Below are 26,097 nucleotides of genomic sequence, written 5' to 3' on the forward strand. Positions count from 1 at the left end.
AGGCAGCATCTATAAGGAGAAGCACTCTCGATGTTTTGGGCCGAGACCCTTTGTCAGGACTAACTGAAAGGAGAGATACTAAGAGATTTGACAGTAGTGGGGGGAGGGGGAAATGCGAAATGATAGGAGAAGACCGGAGGGGGTGGGATGAAGCTAAGAGCTGGAAAGGTGATTGGCAAAAGTGATACAGAGCTGGAGAAGGGAAAGGACCATGGGATGGGAGGCCTCGGGAGAAGTGGAGGGGGGGAAGCACCAGAGGGAGATGGAGAACAGGCAGAGTGATGGGCAGAGAGAGAGAAAAAAAACAAACAACTAAATATGTCAGGGATGGGGTAAGAAGGGGAGGAGGGGCATTAACAGAAGTTAGAGAATTCAATGTTCATGCCATCAGGTTGGAGGCTACCCGGTCAGTATATAAGGTGTTGTTCCTCCAACCTGAATGCGGATTCATCTTGTCCCATGATCCTTTCCTGCCTGGCCTGCTGTGTTCCACCAGCATTTTGTGTGTGTAGCTTTAATAATGTGTTTAATTCAATAAAATAATGTATAGTTCTTCATAGAATACAATTAAAAAATAAAACAGTTGACACTGCTATTAAGAAGGTAATCAGAAGTTTTGTTAAATAGGTTAGTTTTAAGCACTGTTACAAGGCCACAGACACTCACTAAACAGCTTGGCAGCAGCTGTACATCAGCATAACCCTTACTTGCAGAGTTATTTCCATGATCTAAATTTTATAAAGTCTTTGTCTCACCACTGAGTGTTGTATGTGGGTTGAAGAGCCAACTAACTGGTTCTACATCTTTGAAAAACCAGATTGTCTCTATTTTATTTCACATTATGCAGCTACTTTAAAAATCAGGTCAAACTATTTCAATGATAGTTATTAAATACGTCACTTGGCTTAACTTAAAAAAAAGTTGTTAATGCAGCTGCCCCAATAATTGTAGCATATTCATCATCAAAGGTTAATCTAAGTGAGTCACTGTTGTCAGGTTCACTGGTAATACATGCACTCAGAGAAAACCGAAGGAAAAAAATAAGATTTTTAAAATTAATTTAATTGTGAACAAGCAGTATTTTCAGATGAGATCCTGTAATCATCATTCATACAAACGTGCGATGAAAGATATACAATAAATCTACAATTTTACCGCTCATCTACTGTTACACAATGTATAGCACAGTACTGTACTGTTCTTTAATGGACAGTTAACTTAAATTCAACACCTCCTGTTGCTTGCGCAGAACACAAACGAGTGGTAGACTAAAGGATGCTGTTGGGAAAATAATCCACAGAACTGGACTAATGACCTAGAAACAAATTCAAAACTACAACATGTGAAGGACATAAGATCAGCTTGTATCTCAAATGGTTACCATAAAACTCCTGGGTGGTCATAAAGTCCTCCAAGTTCATTAATATTTGTTAGTGAAAGATTTCTGCTGCCCTTATGCAGTTCAGCCCAAATGTGCTGCCAGTGCAAGATTCTTAACAGTGCTCTGGAACAGCCAAGCAAATCACTCAATCGTAAGAAATCATTATATTGCAAGATGGAGCTGGCAACATTTTACAGACAGCTTTACTAGATACTCTACAGGCTACTGCGAACACAGTTCAGAAATATATGTACTAGAGTATCTAGTAGTTTTGTGAGCAAAAGGGAAATTACAGGCTACTGCGAACACAGTTCAGAAATATATGTACTAATTTCCCTTTTAAGGATGTGCTTTTGAATTGACTAATGAGTTGATGCTTTTGCGAAGTCCTGGTGGATTCGGCGAACTGGACTCTCGAGAGTGCAGGTACAGCTGGGGTGGCCATTGCTGGGAGTGGGCACTTCACTGAGGCCATTTGGCAGAAGGCAAACCTATGGGCGGCTCCATTACCCTGCGCCGATTAAAGCATCGAAACAGTCCAGGACGAGAGCGGGTGTTCAGCGACGCCTGCCAGAGTTTGACTGGTCTTCTCTGCTTTCACAACTCCTTTCACACAGGAGGTGCAGGAGTCTTGAGCCGTAAACTGCCAGGTTCAGGAGCAGTTGTTGCCTGTAACCCTCAGACTCCTGGATGGACAACACTCGCCTCAGCACCGAATGGGTTCTGCAGCTGTCGACTCACGATCAGGGTCTCTGCAGTTCACGTTCCTCGTGCTTTTGTTTACTTTTTTTTTAACTACTCGAGCGATTGGTCCTCATTTGCAAAATGGAAATGTGGTGTCTTGTTGCGTGTGGTTGTATTCATGAATTCCACTGTCTTTCTTTGTTTTGTGAGTGCCTGCAAGAGGATGAATCTCAAGTTTGTATATCATTTTCATACTTTGATTATAAATTTGAACTTTGAAGCATGAGAATAAAATCTAACGGACAATCCTCCATTCGCCTCAGATCCAGGTTCTGTCATGAAGTCATAGCATTGAAACAGCCTCTTCAACTCAACTCATGCCAACCAAGTTGTCTACTTGAGCTAATCCTATTTGCCCACGTCATTCACGTACCTGTCTAAATGTTTCTCAAATGTTATAATGGTACCAGCCTTTACTAGTCCTGACGAAGGGTCTCGGCCCGAAACGTCGACATCGCTTCTCCCTATAGATGCTGCCTAGCCTGCTGTGTTCCACCAGCATTTTGTATGTGTTGTTGTTTGAACTTCCAGCATCTGCAGATTTCCTCGTGTGTACCAGCCTTTACTATCTCCTTTGACAGCTTGTTCCAAATATCCACGTTGCCCCTCTTATCTGTTTTAGATCTTTCCCTTGAATTGTAAGTACGCTTCAACTGTCTGATTAAGCAAAATCCTGACATAAATCAGACAAATAGATTCATAGATTCTGAGCAACATCCCTGGCATCGATATTACTAGCTAATGGAAGAGGATATACCCTCCAGTGGAAAATACACAGCCATATACAATCAATAAGGATTGCCCCTGGAGTATTCAGCAATGAATTCAGACCCTTTGAAATCCCACAATGTGAATGTCCATTCAAAATACTATATTGCATTGTTGATTTTATCTATAATTTATTTAGAGATACAGCATGGAACAGGCCATTACACTGCACCGACCAGCAACCCACCGATTTAATCCAAGCCTAATTCTAATCAAAGGTGCAAAGATCCAATGTAATGTCAGAGAAATTATACAATATAATCCCAAAATGCATTTTCTTTGCAAACATCCACAAAAACTGAGAAGTGCCCCAAAGAAAGAACAACAGTTAAATGTGAGAACTCCGAAGTCCCCCCCAGCTCCCCCCTCTTTCATGTAAGCAGCAGCCAGCAACAACCCCCTCCTCCCCCCAGCCGAAAATAAAGCGCAGCCGCTACCGAGCACAAGCGTGAGCTAGGCAATAGGAAAGACAAAGACCTTGCAGTTACCCCAAAAACTATCGCATTGCATCCAGCATTTGACAACCCACAGGTTCTCTTAGAGGTGTCCCCAATTTTCACAGCAAGTGGGAGACATAACAACACCCCACAGGTTCTCTTAGAGGTGTCCCCAATTTTCACAGCAAGTGGGAGACATAACAACACCCCACTGGTTTACGATGTTAAAAAGTCCATTTCGTCGCTTTTTTGAGCTCTGTGCCTGAAGATCGCAAAGATCTCGGGTCTTTAGGCCCTCAGCAATAGATTTTCTGGCCTCCCCAACGACACCCCAGTCTCCTGCCGTGACACCGACCCTCGATCTGCCCGTCTCCAGAGCCCAGAGATCTTAGGCTTCCAAATACGAGCCGGACTCTCAGGCCGAACCCTTGGCATGTCAAACAACAATGGCCGGTCCTGAAACCCCGAGAACAGGTCCCATTCCCGCAAAGAACCGAAGTCTGCGTGTAACTCTATCTAATCATGGGACAATTTACAATGACTAGATATGTCTTTGGACTGTAGGAGGGAACTGGAGTATCTAGAAGAAAGTCACGCAGTCATGGGGAGATGGTACAAACTCCTTACAAATAGCGCCAAAATTGAACTCTGAACTCAGACTTCCCAAGCTGCAATGGCATTGTTAAACCTTATTACCCGTTACCTGATGCAAGAACACGCAGTACTACAGAAGATAAAGCAACAGCTTTTTTATTAGTAGCTCACTATTAGGGAGAACCTTCCTTCAGCACTCTCTTGGAGTCTGCATCGGGGTCACCAATTACTTGTACAAGTATGGCTCTTTTATACACATGTAGTCGCGTACACTTTTAGCTTTTGACGTTTCGGGCCAAGACCCGAGTCCTGACAAAGGGTCTCGGCCTGAAACGTCGACAGTGCTTCTTCCTATAGATGCTGCCTGGCCTTCTGCGTTCCACCAGCATTTTGTGTTTGGTACTTATAAGCTAATTGATCATTTAGCAAATCATTGTTCTAAGAACCTGCTTAGCATGGATAGTTCCCGTTTACTTCTAAGAACCTGTGTTAGGACACTGTCTCATCAGGCATTCTTTATTTAAACCTTGGTCTAGGAATTTTGAGAACAATGTCTAGCATGTTCAGAAAACAGTGTATAATTAACACTGCATCCTCTGGTGTGTCAGCAACATCGAAATTACTCTTTAACCCCTTTAATTCCTTCAGCATCACACTGCTACACTACTGTGGTGCCCCATTATATGATCTTCATACAATCAATAACTGTGAAATAAAATTCTACTTCAAGAGGAATATGATTTTACAAAACTTTTACTGCCCCCTGTTTAGTCTGAAGGCTAAGACAGTTTCTCTGTAATTGTTGTATACATATATGATAGATGCATACAATCTAGTCAGTGTCTGCCTTTGACTTACTAGCTCTCTGATTGTGCTATCTCCTTTTTGGTGAGCTATATTCTCACCATACACTCCAGTCCTTTAAGTATGCTGTTCCCAGATCCCCTTTCAGCACTCTCTTCAAACAACCTTGCTCCCATTGCTCAGCCATATTGCCTTCTGCTTGTGAGGTTACCTGTGCTGTGCAAACTGAATCACTGCTCACTTTGATCTAATTTGTTCCCTCGGAATGCTGCGTTCCCTTCTTTACATAAATCCCACTGGGCCGCAACCACGTACACATGCTGCACACAACTGTGTAGGTGTGTGGAACAGGCAACATGTTATTACTGTCCTGGAACAGCAGGAAAACGATGGCTTAGATCCAAAGATTCAGGCTAGACAGTAAACCAAATATAAACACAAGAGATTATGCAGGTGCTGTAAATCCAGAACAGCACACACAAAATGCTGAAGGAACTCAGAAGGTCAGGCAGCATCTATGGAAATGAATAAACAGCTGAGACTCTTCATCAGGACTAGAAAGTACGGGGGAAGACACCAGTATGAAAAGGTGGGGGGGGGGGAAGGAGGGGAAGGAGGACATGCTAGGAGATGACAGCTGAAGCTAAATGGGTGGGAACAGTAAAGGGCTGGAGAAGAAGGAATCTGTCAGAGAGGAGAGTGGACCATACGAGAAAGAGAAGAAGGTGGGGCACCAAGGGGATGTTTAGGCAGGTGAGAGGAGATAAGAGGCTTGAGTGGGCAATAGAAGAAGAGGGAAGGCAGAGCAATGAAAAATACTGGAAAGAAAAATCATTGGTTGTGACATCAGGTGATAGAATTTGAGGCGTTGCTCCTCCACCCTGAGAGTGATCTCATTATGGCAAAGGAGGAGAGCATGGGCCAACATGTCAGAACAGGAATCGGGTTAGGAATTAAAATGGATTGCCACTGGAAAATTCCTCTTTTGGCAGATGAGGTGGTGATGCTCATCAAAGTGGTCCCCCAGTTTACGGTGGATCTCACCAATGTCGAGGAGGCTGTATCGGAAGCACCGGACACGAAGGACGACCCCAACAGATTTGCAGCTGAACTCCTGCCTCCGCTGGAAGGGCGGTTTAGGGCCCTGCATGGAGGTAAAGGAGGAGGTAAATGAATAGTGTAGAATTTCAGTCACTTGCTGTGGTACATGCCAGGAGGGACAGTAGTGGGGAGGGATGAAGGGACAAGGGGATCTTGGAGGGAGTGACTCCTGGAGAAAGCGAAAGTGTGGGTGGAGGTAAAGCTGTGTTTGGTGGTAGGATCCCATGAAGATAGCGCAGGTTGCAGAGAATGATGTGTTGGATGTGGAGGCTGGACAAGTGGAACACTATCCCTGATAAGGTGGCAGGAAGATTGCATGAGCGCAGATGTCCAGGAAAATGAGGAGATGTGGGAGAGGGCAGAGTCAATAGTGAGGAAGTGAAACCCCATTCTTTGAAGGAGGAGGACATCTCTGATGTCCTGGAAAGGAAAGACTCATCCTTGCAAAAGATGTGATGGAGATGAAGGAACTGAGGAAAAGGAATATCATTTTTACAGGAGACAGGGTGGGAAGAGTTGTAGATACAGTCAGTATGTTGTGGGAATCGGAAGGATTATAAAAGAAGTCGGAAGACAGGTTGTCACCAGAGATGGAGAGTGAGAGATGGGACTGCAGAAAGAGGTCAGACATAGACCAAATGAATTCAAGGGCGGGGGGAAGTTGAAGGCAAAGCTGACGAAATTGACGAGCTCAACATGAGCGCATGAGGCAGCATTAATGCAGTCTCAGTGGAGGAAGAGTTGAGCAGCATAACCAAGGGAAGAGCAGCTTGGAACATGGGTTGTTCCACGTAGCAAACATTTCCTCATTGTGTACAGTACCTCTCATAGGAAGCAGCTGCACGAAGTGTTCTGATCAATATGAACTTCATTCAGTAGCTCTGGGCAACACTGCAATTATTTTGGCAACTCCCAACCCTCTTTATCCTTTAGTAACAAAGGCAAACATTTTCAAACAGACTAAACTGGACTTTACTTCAGTCAGAATTAAACCCAACAAAGCCATCTAAATGGGCATAACATTCAGCTGTTTGAAAGCAGACAGCTAGGAATAATTTTCAAGCCATTTTTAAACAATACTGTTCAACTTCACCCATTAAAGAGAGAAATTACTATCCTCCCAAAATGAATATGCAACAGAAAGTTTCATTTTCTAGCAGTACCAACCCAACATTTCAGTTCTTATGTATGGCAGTACTATTTTTTTAAATTTGCTACCAGTAGTATTCCAATTCCATTGCAATTTCAGAATTACTTTAACAAAAGCAGACTGAAGGTTATGTGTTCCTCTCATTTCACACATTACTGTGTACAGAAACCTAATAAAAGATGCACCTGGACTGCAGGGGTCAGGCAATACTTTACAGCACAGATCAGCAGTAAAATGAAGCCTTTGAATTACTTCCTCCTTCTACAGATCACACTCACATCAATTACTGCAATCATGTCACTTTGTGTCCTTTTAAAAACTTTGTTTAATTAGTGGCCTACAATACAAGCCATTCATTAACCTCTCATGTACAAAGTTAGAGTTGCAAAGAATTCAATAACTCACAGACCACATTGGTCTTTTTAAAGGCATTTTCTGACATTACTGAATAGGCAGGAGTTGGTCTCACACATTTGACGGGGTCTAACAAATATAAACTGACTGCCCTCAATTCAGGCATTAGCAAGGGACCCCCGCCTGTACTTAGGGCTATGAGTCTGCACTCAGTATTGCCACCTGCTCCTGCATCCTTGTTAATGCAGTCAGGCGGCTGGCTGTTAGCTCCCAGTACACAGTTGCATCATATCTATATGGTGTCTTTGCCCAGCTCAGTGCCAGTTCTGAGCTTGTACTATTTTTATTTTTTAAGATAGCAAACCTGTCTGTCTAAACCCTCAAAGACTGCGGGACATCGCAAAACATTTCAGAGCCAGTAACATCATAACGCAGTGCTGGAAACACAATTTGTTCTGTGCGCAGCAAGATCCCACAATTAGCAACATGATGTTGACCCAATAATCTGATTCCTTAACAGATGTTAGCTGTCTGATGAGTGTTGCCTAATCAGAACTCCGCAGCACCATTTGGAACATGAATTAACCATCTAGCGTGAGGCTTGATTTGTGACATTTAAAAGAAGATTCATCAGCTTGGTATCAAAATAACACCTGCTTGGTGAAAAGCACATTGATTCAAAGCAAAACACATTCTATAGAACTTTGTACTGTAGAAGAATTCTTTGAAGAAATATTATCAGATAGAATTTAGACACTGAGACATGCATATAAGTAAACATATGGACAAATGGCTGAAAACTTAGTAAAAGAAGCAGATCTTAAATATTGACCCAAAAGAGAACTACAAATGGTGATAAATGGAACACTCCCTCGCTTCCCGATTAACAACAGAATCACTGTTTCAAGAACAGACCTGTTGCTTCCCAGCAGACAAAAAAACCCTTAAACGCCATTCCCCAGGCAGCTCACATGCACCTCTTAGTGGCGGATTTTCACACTACAAGTGCAACTGGGGAATAGTTCCCCCAACATCCTCAGCAAGACAAACCACGGATAGCTCCATCCACATAATGACAAGTACTTTTGACATTCACAGTGATAAGGTTAAGCTATGGCTCATGTGTAACTGTTATTGAAGTGCTATATGGTCGGTCAGTTCATATTGAAGTGCAATACCACTGGACTGTTCAAAATACTGACTGCATGTATTCTGTTGATTGTTTTATGAGGCATTGGCTGTTTTTGCAACTATCTGTTTGAGTTGCATGTCTGTAAATAGCTGCTTCTCTGCAACGTGATGTGCCAAATATCTTGTTCGCAGAACTGAAAAATTCAAATAAATCTACAATATTTTTCCAGAAAAAGGAGCCTCTCTTTCCCTCTCAATATCCTCTGGGACAGAAAATCCTTTCCCTTTCCATGAATATTTGCATGAATCTCGGTTTGATGACTGAAGTTTTGAAAATGTGGTATCTATTAAATGTGTACTTTTTATTTTAAGGACTGCAGCATTGTGAAGACCTGATCCAAGCTTGTTTTTAGCAGGTTTGTGCATCCCTTCCCATCCATTTATCGTGCTGCAAAATGTCTGACAAGATCAAATGATTAGCAGTTGGGTGAATTTAAAATGTTTCATTAATTATGAGACACTTCCCACTGCTGACACAATCTCAATAATATTCATACAGTGGAATGATTTATGTAATACATCTGCTGATCGTGTTACAGGAACCACAAAAGGATGAGTAAATTCTCATTGAAATTAAGTTATAAATTTTCCCTCTTATTTTGACTACACTTTAGCCAAAAGTTCAGATGACCCACATCAAAGCTTTACAAATGTAGGTTGCAGCTGGCTACCATAAAGGTAATTTGCCTGCAATGCTGCAATACAACCAGTCCCACCTTTCAGATAAACCTGGCTGCTCTTCTTTGTTCCTCTAGCATCCCCAGCCCCCATCGTCTCAACCCCTCACTGAGCCTACATTGTCACGTACCCTTTGTAATGCTAGTAAACTGACCTCAGTCCAACACATCCTGTTGCTCACTATTGTTGTATCAATGGTTACCTTACATTGCTTCAGAAAAGTTCCAGTGTAAAGTTAAACATCAAAGAGAGTTACCAGTTGCCGCCCTAGCACAATTAGGTCTTCTGTCAAAAAATGCATTATTGCATGTAAAGTCAAAACTGACTATATTGTCATATGCAGGAGCAATATATGCACAGATGCAATCAAAACTCTGCTTGCAGCAGCAGAATCACAGGCACATAGCAGCAGATAAGCAGCATTCACAAGAAATTGTTCATCTTTTCAACAGGCATGAAATTGAGCAGAATTTTTAAAAATGTATATGGAAATCAGTGATAAGGAAATAGCTTGGAAAATGGTAACAAAAATTATAATGAATATTATTTTAACAATCTGGCCAGCACTCATGTGTCGTTATATCATATGGCAACTACGCTACCCTCAATTGCCGGGCACTGCAAGAGAGTGGTGCAAGTGTGGGTATGAACTTTCCTCTATTCAGGACACTCACAGCAGCAGATGTGTACAAAGGGACCGGAGGATCATCAGGGACTCCAGCCACCCCAACCGCAAACCGCTTCAGCTGCTACCGTCTGGCAAATGGTACCGCAGCATTAAGGCCAGGACCAACAAGCTCCAGAACAGCTCTTTCACCAGGCCACCAGATTTATCAATGCACATTGATCTGATTGCATATCTGACAGTACATTCATCTGATTGTGTATTTGACTGTTTTTACATGTATACAAAACAATTATGCAGATATTTTGGTGTTTGGGCAATATCCTCCCACGTTCCCCTCTTTACTGCTTGTACATTGCGACAGATACGCAACATAAAGATTTTTACTCCCTTGGATGTAAGAAATAAAATACAAGTACAAGAGCACCACAAAAACATGCAGGTTGGTATATAAATTGTCCACTGTAAATTTCTCCTAGTACTGCACGTAGGTGAGTGGCAGAACCTGAGGTGTGATCACGAAAATCTGAGAATCAGAAAGGGGTTAATGTGGGGTTACTATATAGTCAGAATGGACTCAGTGGGCTGAAGGACCTGTTTAAGTCCTTGACTCGGTGATTCACAGGGCTTCAGTTAATTCTGATCACTCTGCATAGAGGCTGCAGCATAACTGACAAACATCAGCCGTCTTGCAATGCCAAACCACAGATGCTGCCCTTCACTATTTCCTCTTGTATTGGTAAGAAGACAATACCAATATTTAGACTTTGTGTAGAAACTCAGTTTTAATGAGAACGCATCTCTGGATGACATTAAAAGGGACCCCATTATTATGGAGTCTGATCTAACCCAGGCTTTTAGATAGATCACACCAGAGAAGACCATTTAGAAACCAATAGGTCATATGCAAAGGTGCACATTCTTTCCAAGGGTGTACCATGCATTATTCAATTCAGTAACCTTTTTGTAACCTTTGAGGAATGTGCCTGTGTTTTGTACAATGGGTTGAACCACAGTTGCAACCCATCCCTGTGGAGATTTGCCTTTACCTTATGTTGATGAATGATAATTGGAAGATGCCTGCAGCACCTTCCTTTAACAAAACAGGAGAAATCTAATCTGAGCAATAAATCTTTGATTAAATGGTACAGATTACAACACCAGACAACTGAAAACTGCATTTAAGGGCTCTGAACTAATGCTCAGTCATAAATTACAGAACACAGCTATCAGAAACATAAAGCAGACTTATCATAAATAATCATTTTACATTGCCTTATTTTAAAATATTATTCAGTTGAGTATTTGACTAACTATTAATCTTCCTGCCTATATAATGTCACGAATGTGCATTACATTAGTAACAGCCACTAATTTACCCAGTGGTATTCCAAGACTAGGATGAAAGTTAGACAAAGAACATCATGCATTTAAATCGCTCCTTTGTCAACCTCAAGATGCCCAAAGCACTTAAAAAAAAACTTTTAAAAAATTATAGTGACTGTTGTAATTTGGGAAATCTGGTAACCAACTAGTGAGCACCATCTTCCCATAGGCAGCCATGTTAACAACAATCTCATGCATAAACTGATTCTAAATTTTAAGAATCCTTTAATTCAGTAGGTTTAGGAAATGATATCTATCTGTGAATTAACCAAGCAAAATGACAAAACATTAATACTTCAAGGAGGCATTTGCCTGCACTGTCAACTCCACATTTCGTTGTCAGTACTGTTCCTCTTATCCATTCCAGTACCTGAGAGAAAATTGTTTCTGTTCCTAGCCATTGACGTGTATGCAAATAGAACCTGGTGTAGACTGCCATCAATCCATTTTTTTTCCACTTTCCACCAGAGATTCCTTGATCTTTGCTCATTTGCTGGCCCAGAAAGTAACGGATTTTTAAAAACTCCTGGAAGTTAATAGAGCAAACCTACTCTGCACTGACCTATAAGGTTCTCCATTATACTGTACTACCATCTCAGTTCTGGAACAAGTAACCTACAAGCATGTCTTAATCATGTTATTGTGAAGATATCCCACAAGACACACTGCTCCACCACAAAGTAAACAACGGTGTAAGAACAAATCTCCAGATGCTTCTGTTGGGGCATTTTTCTTCAGAAGAGCAGGGGAAGAAAACTTAATTTCAGGTTTACCTAAACTAAGCAATTCTGAGATGCCCACATATGGCAACAAGTAAATCATTCAAAATACATTGTTTATTTCCTGGGCAATGCACATGAAGTGCTGGAGGAACTCAGCAGGTTAGGCAGCATCTATGGAAGGAAATGAACAGTCCGTATTTTGCGCCGAGACCTTTCATCGGGTCTGGAACTAAAGCAGCAGGAAGCCAGAGCAAGGTGGGTGGAGGTAGTTAGCAGGTGATTTGTGAGGAGAAGAGTGGGTGAAGGAGGGGGATGAACTAAGAAGTTGGAGGTTGATAGGTAGAGAAATTGAAGGGCTGAAGAAAACGGAATCTGATTGGACAGCACAGGGGCCATGGAAGACGGGGATGGAGGAGGGACCCCAGAGAGAAGTGGTGGGTAAGTGAGGAGAGAAAAGTTGAGGAGGAACTAGCATGGGAAATGGAAAGAGAGAAGGAGGAAGAGGGGAGAAATTACCAGAAGTTAGAGAACTTGATGCAATCACATTGGAGGCTAACAACATGGTATATGGTATATGACTATATGCCAATAGAGGAGGCAATGGAAAGACTTGTTAGAATGGGAAAGTAAAGTCAAATTGAAATGGGTAGCCACTAGGAGATCCTGCCTTTTGTGGCAGACAGAGTGAAGGAGCTTGACAAAGTCGTCCCCCAACCCAATCCGTATCATGTAGAGTAGGCCGCACCAGAAGCACTAGACGTAATAGATGATCCCACTAGGCTTGCAGGTGAAGTGTCACCTTACCTGGAATGATTACTTGGAGCATGTCTTCCCCTCCCCCTCCAATTGCTCTAGTGATCACTCTTTATGTGACTCCTTTGTCCTTATAACCCTCCCCTTGTGGTAATTATCCTTGTACGTGAGACAATTTCCACACCTGTCCCTATGCCTGCTCCGTCAACACTATTAAGGATCCAAACAATCCTTCCAAATGAGGCCAAATTTCACCTGCAAATCTGTTTGAGGTTACCTATTGTATTTGGTGCTCCTAGTGAGACCTCCTCTATATCAGTGAGATCTGATGCAGAGAGGGGACCACACTGTTGTGCACCTTCACTCCGTCTGCCACAAAAATCGGTAATTCCCAGTGGCCACCCATTTCAGTTTGACTTCCTATCCCATTCCAACATGCATGTCTATGGTGCCCTCTACTGCCACGATGAAGCCACATTCACACTGGAGGAGCAATACCTCATATTCCATCTGGGTTGCCTCCAAGTTGATGGCATGAACATTGATTTCTCAAACTTCCCTTCTCTCTTCCATTCTTCATTCTGATTCCCCTCTCACCACTTCTCCTCTCCTCACCTAGCCATCACCTCCTTCTGGTGTCCGTCCTCCTTCACTTTCTCTCAAGGTCTACTGTCCTCACCTATCAGATTCCTTCTTTCTCAGCTCTTCACCTCTTCCAGCTATCACCTCCCAGTTTCTTACATCATCTCCTTTCCCCCATCCACCCACCTTCCTCCTCACCTGGTTTCACCCTGCCAGTTTGCACTCCTTTCCCTCCCCTCCCTTCTTAAGCTGCCTTTTCTGCCTTCCTTTCCCATACGGATGAAGGGTATTGGCCTGAAACGTTGACTATTTATCTCCCTCCATAGATGCTGCTTGACCTACTGAGTTCCTTCAGCACTTTATGTGTTTTGCCCTAGATGTCTATGTTCTGCAAAATCTTTTGTGTTTATTAATTCCTGATATATTTTTCTTAAGGGCACCTAAAAAAATATCTGCTCTCATCACGCACTTAATGGAAATATATAGTCTGAGCAATGGGCATCTCACAACGTCACAGAATATTAAAATCAAAGGTGCCTTCCCTTTAGCCATTGTGATCACAACAGATCAAGATAAAATAGACTGACACTCATGACAAAGCAGCTGCTGGAGCCACACAGGGGAAGTCCTGTTGACTACACTGCCACAGTTCTACATGCCCTTTTTTTTGTTCATGCCGAGAGCTAGCACATCCACAATGCTAATTCAAACTTGTATTTAGTGCAGGTGGGATGGTGGAGAGAAACTGTTCAATGATGTGCATCGAAGTACACAAACTAATCATAACTATAGATATTCAGTGACACTATATCAAGATATTTACAATATAAGAAAAATTCAGAACATAGCACCTGCCATGCTGAAGTACTATTGTAAAACATGACCTTTTGAGCTTGACTATAACATTTTTCATATCCATTTAATTATGAAGCACATTAATTATATGCAAGCTACTGAGATACAATATATGCTTAGTTTTCTTTATAATACACAATATGATTTTTTAAAAATCCTGCTTTTGTTTTAAATTTGGGCAGTTGATGGGCAAACAAGTCAAATTGTACTTTGCCACACATATTTACTGCATTCAACTATTCCCTCTGCCTGAAGAATAAATTGAGTTTTCAATCAATTATTTAACTGGCATGCACTGTCATGATGACTGCCTTCATATGGAGGATAAAAGAGGGCAAATGAGCTGAACTACAATTGAAGCTCAGTGCAAGGCAAAGTTTGTGAGTAGAAATCACTATTCTACAGACACAAACTACAAAGATTTCCTTGGGCAAACCAGTGATAGAAGTATCCATCCTTTACTACCAGTTGCAAGTTTCTCTTTCAGCAACATGTGCAAAAACAGGATGTGCAGTTGGGAGTGCTTGAGTAACCAGTCAATCCATTGATGGAACAATAACCATAAGCAATCTATTCTTAAGCAATAAGCATCTATTCTGTAGATGTCTTTGTCACTCCTTTATTGTAGGCAGTTCTTCGTTCTTTTCAGTAAGAGAAAAGAAGAATGTCGCAAGTCTAACAGCCCAGGATGCTTTAAGTAAATCTGTGTATAAGATCAGCTGCTAACATAAGACAAGGATATGCATTTTTAATAAAATGTCTGATTTATTTTCCAACTACATTGGATTCCAGTTAATTGGGATAGTCGCTCATTTGGGACAACTTTTAATGAACAAAAACTAATCAAGAAAATAGTTGGGATTCCCTTCGTTTATTTGGGACAATATGCCGCTTAAGTGGGACAGGAGACTGCTGCCAAACATTTTCTAACATCAATTGTGTGCACATAGTGCGGCCATCAGACACTACACTGTGCTTTTAGAATAAATAGTCTTAAAAAGTCTTACTTGCAACGCTTGTGTTTAAAAAGCAGTGGCTTTTGTCAGGAAGTACAGATAAACATCTTAAGTAAACAGTAAAAAAAATTCAGAACTGTTTTACTCAGTGCAGTTTCAGGCATTTAGGTTTGCAGATGCCCGAAATGGCAGGGAATGAAAATTAAATGTTTTTACTACTTCAGAAGTTAGGTACTACACAGAATTTAGAGTAGAGGTATAACAATCATCTTGAATGTTAAAATCAAAATGGAAGTTTGGAGGATGCAATCATCCAAAGCTCTGTTTGAAGGTAGTCCACAATCTGCACTAGGGGTCTGCACTGATTTTGTTTATTTACAGTCAATCACAAGAAAACATCACCATACACTGAGTGAATTCCTCCATCAATAACTACTAGGAATTCATACATGGTTTTATAGTTTTAGTAGTGTTCTACTTTATTCTGTATTTCATTTAAAACATAATTCGTTACTGCAGTAGTTTGTCTTTTTTATACCTTTTTAACTATTTCCATGAAACAGGCTAATTGGGGCAGCTGCTCAATTGGGTCAAAATGTACTGGTCCCAATTAATGGAAATCCACTGTATAATGTCATCACTGATCTCCCACTGCTTCTGATTGATGTTGCCTTTGTTTTGAAGCTATTCTCACTTGTTTCTACTTTAAAGCTCTCAGGATTTACTTCCCTTTTTCAGTTGAATTTTTACAGCTCATGGAGATTTTTACAAACAAGCCACTCTTTCTTTTCCTTTCTTTGGGAAAGGAGATGAAAGTAATCAGCTTGTCTTACTGTACTCCTGCTGATGCATCAAAATGTTTCCTCCTGGTGCAAACATTTTTAATTCCTTATTTTTCCCAATTCTCTCCGCTTGTTTGTGACGTTTATCTGTACTTACTTCACAAAATGACTATCAAGTCCTGTTTAATGTTTCAAAACTTTCAACCCCTTCATTGCTGTGTTATTCATTTCATTTTACATTTATGGCCTAGCTCCCTTGCTCCAACTTTCTCAAGACAAGCTTTAAAATGACCTGCCAAAAAGACCACGGTTGTACAACAAGGAGAATGCTTAAGCTCGTGTATGTTCAGCAGCAGTGATGTTACTGATCCCAGCATGGGTCACAAACTTCTCTTTAGCCACCCTGATGGTGGAATAGCACAAGTATCACATTTTGTTGCAGCTTTCAGTCAATTGAAGCTTTGTGCAGCCAGCCTTGCTGTTTCACCCACCCCATGCTTCATACTAATGCAGTAGGTCCAGTAAAGAATGGGCAGTCCACTGACAGCTAGAATGCAGATTTTCTCAGCTTTTAAAGCTGAGTTGGACTGACAGTGAAACCAATAACCTGTAACACAAAATCTGAAACATTCTCTTCTCCAACACGTTTGAGGTAAGCCAGCTTTACTAAACTAGCTACTCATTGACCCCCCCCCCCATATAAGTAACTTTTTAAAATGTATGCATTTTTAAAAAAAAATCTAGGTCCAGCTAACATTTTCTTTGTGGAATTGTATTTCTTCCCAGCACTAATCTCCTTGTCAATATCGCATCTCAGTGGATGTAGTGAAACTGATCGAGCTATCAGTTAGAGACTGCATCAATAGCCAAGTACCAATTCTGGGCTTGAATGCAAAATCGATTCTTAGAAGCACTCACCTCTGGAAGTGGCATGCCGTTGATGATGAGGTCTGGCTGTTGCTGAGAGCTCTGGGTATTGGTGAAAGTATGGTACACGTGGTTCCCACTGGTGTTCCTGGAGTTCTGGTTCTCCATATTAAGAAAGGCAGCCTCCGACCTGCGACAACCCAAGGGCAAAGTTTGCTGGTGGTAGTCGAAGTAGTTCAGGGAGGAGGTGAGGGAAGAGCAGCTGACCACGTTCATTTTGTCAGTCTCCTCTATGTCTCTGGGCACCAGCCTGATGTCGTTCTTATTGATCTTACTCTTTTTCTTCGGCTTCTTCTGCTGTCCATAAGAGTACTCGGCCACCCTGCAGTTGTACGTCCGGATCTCCTTGTTGTCTCGCTTGCATTTGACTGCTACAAAGATCATGGTCACAAACAGGATTGCAGCAATGGACCCCAAGGCGATTATAAAGATTAAGGATAAATTCAAGGACCCAATCGATTCCTGGGCATCTAAAGCAGGTGAAAGATAGACGGCGATCAGAGCAGTGGCGGAGAGGGCAGACTTACCATGGTCCTGCGCCACCACGATCAGTTCATAGTTGGTCTCAGCCCCCTCCCCGAAACTTCGAGTGGTTCTGATTTCTCCACTTGCCTGGTCCATCTCAAAGAAGCCCCGGTCGCCATCCACGATGCCGTATGTCAAGCGGCCGTTGTCACCTTCGTCATAATCATCAGCTTTGACCACTGTCACCAAGTAGCCTGAGCCAACGTTTCTCGGGATGTAGACATCAGTCGTACCATTAACCAAAGGCGGCGCAGTTATAATGGGGACATTGTCATTAACATCCAATACAAACACCTTCACCGTAGTGTTACTTTCCAGCGGGGGGTTACCCCCGTCTTTAGCCATAACCTTAAATTCGAATGACCTGGTCTGCTCGTAATTGAAGGACCTCAGTGCATACACGTCCCCCGAGTTGGGGTTAATGGACACGTAGGTGAAGACGGGCATGTCCTTCACCTGCGACGGGATAATCTGGTAGGATACGCTTCCGTTCAAGCCCAAATCCACGTCCCTGGCGGACACGGAGAGGAGGTGCGAGCCCGGGGTGTTGTTTTCCCGAACGCTGACCTGGTAAAAGGGTTTGGTGAAGTGAGGGGGGTTGTCGTTTTCATCTGTAATCCTGACTGTGAAGGATTTGGTGGATTGAAGCGAGGGGGAGCCGCCGTCCTTCGCCAGGATAGTAAGGTTGTACAGGTCCCTCTGCTCCCGGTCCAGCTTTCCGTCCACCAGAATGGTGTAAAAACTTTCGTACTCCTGCAGTTTGAAGGGGACGTCGCCTAAAAGTTTGCACTGTACCCTACCGTTAGCGCCAGAGTCACGGTCGGAGACGCGGACCAGGCCGATCACATAGCCGGGAGGGGCGGCTTCACTCACCTCCACCGTCTCGCTGCTAACCGAAAATAAAGTGATAACGGGGACATTGTCGTTCACGTCCACCACGTTCACCGTCACCTTGCAATGGGCCGGGATCGAATTGGGTCCCAGGTCTTTCGCCTGCACGTCGATCTCGTAGATACTACCCTCTTCGTAGTCGATGTTGCCCTTCACCGTGATGGCCCCGGTTCGGGGTTCCAATTTGAAAAGTTGCCTGGTCTTGTCCGACACGTAACTGTTGAACGAATAGACGATTTCCCCGTTCGTTCCCTCGTCCGGGTCCGAAGCGTTCAAGTCGATAACCAGCGAGTTAACCGGCGCGTTCTCCAGCACGTTCACCGTATAAGCAGTCTGCTCAAACACCGGGTAGTTGTCGTTGGAGTCGATGACTTTGATGTTGAGTTGGGCCGTACCCAAATTCGGGGGCTTACCCCCGTCCAGAGCCGTGATCATGTAGCTGTAGTGAGACTGGACCTCCCTGTCCAGCGCTTTCTCCACCACCAGTTCGGCGAAGCGAGAACCGTCTCCCCGGCTCTTGATCTCCAGCCCGAACAAATCGTTGGGCGTTATCTCGTAAGTCTGCACTCCGAAATCTCCGGAGTCGGGGTCGTAAGCGCTCTCCAGGGGGATCCTAGTGCCCGGACTGGCCGTCTCTGAGATTTCCAAATCGATTTGCTCAGTGGGGAAGGTGGGCGAGTTGTCGTTGATGTCCAGGATCTCCACTTTGATTACACAAATCTCCATGGAGTTGATCATCTCCTCCAGCGAGATCACACACTTGGGGTTCAGTCCGCACAGCGGATCCCGGTCGATCTTCTGCTTGGTCACGAGTAAACCGCTCGACGGATTGATCTCCACCAGATGCGGCGCCGAGTTAGACAAGACGCGGAAGAGAGGCACCGGCTGCTCCCAAGTTGAGAAGCCGGCGTCTTTCGCTACGTTTCCGATAACCGTCCCGGCTCTCTCCTCTTCCACCACCGAATATTTCAAATTAATCACGGCAGCGGCCCGAGCCCAAAAGAGCAGAGCAAGCAGCAACATCAAATCCATGCCCGAGCAGTACTTGTTGAATTCCGGATTCATCACAAACAGCTTCGAGACTCGGGCATGATGAAAGCGACACACAAATCCTCACCGTCCCAGCACAAAAGTAATAAACGAACATACACACAGGCGCACGCACAACCTTCCGTTCACCTTGCAATTATCCTCAATAAAGTCTTTAAGAAAATGAAGCCGATCGCCAGGGTTTCCCGCAGGAAGCTCCAGAAACTGGTGTGCGGAGAAAACCGTTCCAATTCGTGTAGAACTCACTTCAGCACCCAACCGTGTCCAAATCTGCAGATCTACAAAGAGGTTGCATGCTGCGGCAAGAGGTTTAATTTGGTTTCAGATCTCAGCCTGAGCTCTTTTATTCCGATCGAAGTTTATTTTAGATAATACATTCTTCGAACATCGAAGCAGCTCGAGCAGGGAGCTGCAACTCCCGGCTGCCGCGGGTCCGACCTCACAACGCTGCGATTGCAAAGTGCAACTGAAGAGTGGCGATTCTGCTTGGCGCGGCTGAGTCCCGGGACCAGGCTAGCTCCAGCCAATGAGAGACGAGGACAGCGCTTGATTGACAGCTTAAAATTGACAAGTTCTTTTTCGGGAGCTGAGAGGATAAGCCGCCGCTCCTATGATTCCATCACGGAAGGTGGAGCCTTGGAGATGCGTGTCTGAGTGTGAAAGAGAGCGTGCATCTGTGTGTAAGAAAGAGAGTGAGTGTGTGGTAAAGGCAATTTTCTTTCACTGTGTAGGAGGGTAGATACGCGCGCGCCTGTGTGTGTCTGTGCGCGCGCGAACGCGAACGGTATTAGTGTGTGTGTGTGAGTGTGTAAGTGCATACATGTGTGTACGTGAGAACCCATGTTTAAGAGTCCCAGCGAGCGCTTGCGTGTGTATGTATAAAAGCAAAAATAAATCAAGTTACAGATAGCTGAACACTGGACACAATTGTTCTTCAAACGACGGTTTAAAGGCTACTTCTTCAAAAGAAAACAAAAAAATTGAATGAAACCCCCCCTTTTCCGTTGCTTGATAGACTTTTGCAGTCTCATTAAATGATTGAGAATTGGAGATTAACATGGATGTGATTGGAAAAATTAATTTGTGAATGCCAGTACAACTGCCGCGTTTAAATATTGCAATTATAACCTGTGTTAAGAGCAGTGGCGGCGTTTTCTAATCGCCCCCTGAGCTGCAAATATTCATATTATTGGACTTCAAACCAGACAAATTCAAGACAGACATCTCTTTCCAACTTACAACCACATAAAATGCTTACTGGCGAGTCTCTGAATTCGGAATTCTGGAACATTAATCTTGAGCAGGATATGATTTTGTGTGTGGGAGGTGTAGAATTGGGGTAGTGGCGGTGTTTATGTATTACCCCTCGCACAGGCGAGAGAATGAGACAATTAATTTTGAAGTCGGAATCCCTACTGTCGATATTCTGCTCCAGCTTCTGAAAGAAACCCTACTGTCGATATTCTGCTCCAGCTTCTGAAAGAAACCCGTTCTCTACCCTCCGCGGTTTCTTGTAAAGTCATTGAAGAGCCGCAGATAGATATCCCCAGAAAGAAATGTCAAGATATGTTTTTTTAAAATTCCCAACGAATGGTTCACTTGGATTAGACCCACTATGAGAGTTGCAACCGAAATGATTCAGCAAGTTTTTTTACACGAAGCCCAGTGAGTTTATTTACGTTGTTAATATATACGCGGACTTCTTTGTGGTTGAGTCAGTCGGAACTCGTGATCAATAAAACTGAAGTGGCGCCTGTAATATTTGATTGAGTACCAGAATACAGTCTGAATGAGATTCAATGCTATTAAAAATCCCCCAGGTAAATTGAAACGGAGGGAAGATTCAGGTAAAATTATCAACGTAATGGGTTTCATATTAAATCATTCAACGACAGACAAGACAACAGCACATCAGCCGAATGGTGTTATCCCGGGGAGGACTAAATACGATGCCTATGTTTCGCTGTCTTTTGCCGCTATGAAATAGTAAATACGCAGCCAGTCTCGTTTGGGTACTTTTATCACTGCAGCTGCCGGGGGAGTCGAAGCAAGGGTTTTCATAAATAAAAAGAGGACAGCATTTTTCTTACGGAAACCCTCAAATTGAGCACGCATCTTATGGGGAAAAAAACCTCCTTCAATGCAATGCGACCTGGTTAGTCAAACAGAAAGCAAATGCATACGTGTAAACTGAGACATTCACCCTAGAGATCAGACTGCAAAGTGCATTGTGAACCGGGGCAGTGTGGGAGCGCTCTTGGCATTAACAATTTGTTTTCTGAATCGGTAGTGGCCGTGCAGTATGAATTTCCTCGGGTCCGCATAACGTCTCATCTGTGTGTTGTCCTGTAAGTACAATTCCCGACATTTACATTGCAGTCCTGATGGGGTGGGGGAAGTAAGAGTACACGTGTTTCTCTAATACTTGTAGGACGATATTTGCATGCATCCGCTCGGTCTGTTCGCTGAAGGGTCGATCTGAACAGTGAACAACCACTAATACAGTTTTGAGGGACATTCCTTGTTGTTCTGAAACTCCAGGTACATGTGCAGAGAGTTAATAGTATTTTATATATTTCGACAATTTATGTGAAATAAAGAATTATAATTAAGTAGTTTACATAATTATTTAATTGAATCTATGTCTAAAACTCCTTTACAAGTCTTGAACAGTTGGGAAGGACTCAGGAAATTAACTTCACTAGCGCCACACAGTGGGTAAATTGAATGGCATTTCTGAACCTGGTTGAGCGGACAAAAAGCAATTGAACGCGAACTAATTCCGCTGCATATTCGAGAATTGCAAGTGAATAGTTTCTCAGTTATATATATATATATATATATTTGACATGACTTTACTTTTAACGTGTAAGTTTGCCGCACATTAGTAACTTACATCATTTTGTGATTGAAATCACAATGTGTGGTGCTTTGATAATGAAATGTCTGATGTTGCACTTCATAGTCTGACTTTACCATGAAGGTACATGGGTCCTTCCACCCTTCTTCAATGACCTCAGCTGTAATAGAGAAAGCAAAAAAAATTGTAGACCCAGGAAAGCTGAAATAAAAACAGAATGGTGAAAATGTTCAGTAGGTCAGGCAGCATTGTCAGAGAAGGAAACGTAATCTCAAGGTTGCTGAATTGTTTTGAATTAAATTGAGATGTCTGGGTATTTCAACATGTTTGTCAACAATTGGGTGTTGGATTGATTTTTAAAGGTAGCTTTAGTAAGGAATGTGCAATCACTTCTAACTTTTTGTGCAACTTTCAAAAGCCAACTGATCCCCTTGAAGCTAGAAGCGAAAATGTTTTTTTTTAATTGAATAGAGTTGGTTTCAATGCTTTGAATGAATTTGACTTTGAGATTACCCATGCACAGTTTACATGATACACAGTAATAAGGAAAGCTGGCTGACTCTACCTCTGCATTTATGTTTGAAACATGATTTGACAATAAAAAATGTTTAGAAAGAAGTCTTAGAAAACTCAAAAAGAGAAAAAGAAAGTGGAGGCTCCGTTACTGCAGTGCATTGACTGCTGTAAGATCAGGCAGATTTGGTGAAAGACTTGGTTTGGAGAAGACTTGATTCAGATCGATTTCAGGTTCCCAACAGATTAGATTGACACATGAAGGATGTAGAAGCCCAACATGGAGCAATTTTTAAATCCTTGCAAAACCCATGTACAAAAAAAATCTGTCATAAATTTCTTTATAGTGCTGCAAGCATCTATATGGCATATTTAGCTCTCTATGTGATAACAGGATTCACAAAACATAAATATTGCCTGCTTTTATTTTCATAAGCCATGAAAAATATATGAAAGACTAATATATACTAATGTGCTTTCAATGAAATTGTAATTTTTTTGTGAAAGAGTTCAATTAATCCTGGATGTAGTCTTGTAAGTGGGTGTTTTTATTGCTTGGAACGGACTTACGTTTTGCTACAATTGAAATAAATGACTGTATGTTATTACTGGAAGAAATTGCATTGGTATTTTGCTTTAAAACTGTTTCGAATGAGCAATACTACTGCCTGCATGAGAGACCATCATTAACCAGGGTGTTTCACTACCAATTCATCTGTCTGTAGTTTTCCCCTTACTTTAGCTGTGATTTATGAGTTTATTTTAATTGTGATAAAGATGCCAGTATTTCTTATGTGGGTCTGATCTTTGTTTTATGTGCATAGGCTTTCTTAGTCTTAGCCTGCTCACTGTACATTAGTAAGGTTCACAAATTTATTCCTTGAGAAAAAAATGCATGCCAAGACAAGAAAGACTTGTGCCATTTAATGTATACAATAAGTGTTAGTGCCACAAAATAAACAATGTATCCAGATATTATCTCTTACTGTCTCCAATTTTCATCTTCCTGAACTTTGTTCACCTACTTCTACTCAAATCTATAAACTATTCTGATTGATAATTTATTTTAAATAATCTTCTTTTAAATTACACTTCTTTATCTTTCCACATTCATGACGTGCCTGATGCTCCAGGTCCTTCTGAAAACTTTAGATACTTTGATACAACTGCCCAGGACTCTTTTGTCTTAACCAATGTATCAGAGGTCCTATCAATAGCAAATATTTTTTGATTCCATGCCTTTTCTCAGAGGAGAACTTACTTCTGTAAGAACCTATCTTTTGACCAAATATGCAATCCTTATACCATATCTGTCCTGTGTTGTATTGATAATGGTATCGATGGTGCTTCCTTTTATAATCTGACAAGATAAATGTAGTTATAGTTCTAATTACCACCATTCTTTTTGTTTCTTCAGTATCTCCATCTTTTTTCCACATACATTTATTGTAAGCTCAATGACTCTAAGCTCACATAGCTTACACCTTTCACACCATGTTCTGTAGAGGCTTTAGACATTTCTTGATATATATTGGGATGAATTTATTTTTTGTACCTAATTTTGACCTGATTTATTCGCTGAGTTATCTCTCCCTACTTAAGTCAACTAGGTACATGATTGCACTGTATTTGTTCTCTGCTCCACCACCTTAATTCAAAATCACAAATTTTTATATATAATGGGCTATATTCTGCAAAATCTACAAGCTAACACTAACACAGTCCATTCTTACCTATTTTCTCCAACATTGTTCATTAATAAGTCATTCCTTTAGTTTGTCTCAATACAGCTGCAGCATTGGCAACTCTTGAGCATTCACCTCTTACACATTGTCCAAGGTTTCAAAGTCTCCTTTGTTGGAAGAGATAGAAATACATGCATACCTTTCCCAATATTTTTAACAGTACTTTTTGCTTGCTCCAATTTTGTTCCATCCACACTATTTAAGAACAGAAAATTGGCTGACTGGCAGGAGGCAAAGAGTGGAAATAAAAGGGGCCTTTTCTGGTTGGTTGTTGGTAAATAGTGGTATTCTGCAGGCTTCAGTGTTGGGACCGTTCCTTTCAACATAATATGTCAATGAATTTATAGTTTTGTGGCCGGGTTTGCAGACGATAGGAAGATAGGTGGAGGGCAGGTAGAGTTGCGGAAGGGGGGTGTCTTGAAAGTACTTTGGCACATTAGGAGAATAGGTAAAGAAATGGCAGATGCAATACGAAGAATGGTCATGCACTTTGGTAGAAGGAATAGAGGTGTAGACTATTTTCTAAACAGGGAGACAATTCAGAAATCAGAGGTGCAAAGAGGCTTGGAAGTCTTTCTACAAGATTCACTAAAGGTTAACACAGGATGAGCATTTATGTTGAGCAGACTAGAATATAAAAGCAAGGATGTAATGCTGAGTCTTTATAAGGCATTGGTCAGATGGCTCTTGGTGTATTGTGAAAAGCTTTGGCCAGCTTATCTAAGAAAGGTTGTGTTGGCATTGGAGAGGGTCTAACGGATATTCATGAGAATGATCCCACAAATAAAAGTGTTAATGTATTACTCTGGGCCTGTACTCACTGAATTTAAAAGTATAGAGAGGGATCTCATTGAAACCTATCAAATATTGAAAGCCCTAGTTAGAGTGGACGTAAAGAGGATGTTTCCTATCATTGGGTAAGTCTAGGATCAGAGGCAACAGCTTCAGAGTAGGAGGATGTCCCTTTAAAATAGAGATGACGAAGAATTTCTTTAGCCAGAGTGTCATTGTCACGGTTGACTGTGGAGATCAAGTTATTGAGTACAGTCAAAGCAGAGCTAGATAGGTTCTTGATTAGTCATCGTGTCAAAGGTTAAGTGGAGAAGGCAGGAGAATGGAGTTGAGAGGGATAATAATTCGGCCATGATGGAATGGCAAAGCAGACTCGATGGGCTGAATTACCTACTTCTGGTCCTATTTTTTATGGTCAAATAGGAAGTGGGGTTCAGTAAAGATGGTATTCACTTAGCCCCTAGTGTACACATTTAGATGCAAATCCCTTAATAGAACTAAATTGCTGCCACAGTAAGTTTATCAAATGGAATGGATTCCATGGAGGGAGGATTTATGGTGGCGGTTCTGGTTTAACGATATAATCTAATAGATTCTACTGTTTAGCAGTCTCCTATATGCTCCAAGATATGAGTTATCTATAGCTGATACTCCAAAGCATTGGATTACAACCACTAACATTGTCTCTGCAAAATTTTGCAAATCCATTGGTAGAATAAGTGAACCAATATCAATGTGGTTTCCTGGACCAACATCCCCAACACTGACGTTAAAGCTATATTAGCTGACTCTGTTGGGAAGACCATATTTTAGACTGCCTGACACCAGACTCATAAAATAAGCACTTTATTCCAGCGTTGAAGATTATAATGGGGACAAGGGAAACAATTCTTGGATGGCCCCAAGCCTCATTGAAAAAATATAACATCCT

The 26,097-nt window shown here is 42.0% G+C and overlaps 1 protein-coding gene across 7 annotated transcripts in view; it reads right to left on the bottom strand.

The window, feature by feature from the left end:
- The window catches only part of pcdh19 (protocadherin 19), a 426,596-nt gene extending 406,879 nt beyond the window's left edge, over nt 1–19,717 (bottom strand). For all 7 annotated transcript variants that reach the window (XM_073058419.1, XM_073058420.1, XM_073058415.1 and 4 more), the window contains exon 1: nt 16,782–19,717. In XM_073058419.1, coding sequence (XP_072914520.1) covers nt 16,782–19,271 — 2,490 coding nt within the window. In that variant the 5' untranslated portion in view covers nt 19,272–19,717. The remainder of the gene's footprint in view (nt 1–16,781) is intronic.
- Nucleotides 19,718–26,097: the final 6,380 nt, after the last annotated feature.

This window comes from Hemitrygon akajei, chromosome 10, assembly GCF_048418815.1.
Source record: "Hemitrygon akajei chromosome 10, sHemAka1.3, whole genome shotgun sequence".
Classification (NCBI taxonomy): domain Eukaryota; kingdom Metazoa; phylum Chordata; class Chondrichthyes; order Myliobatiformes; family Dasyatidae; genus Hemitrygon; species Hemitrygon akajei.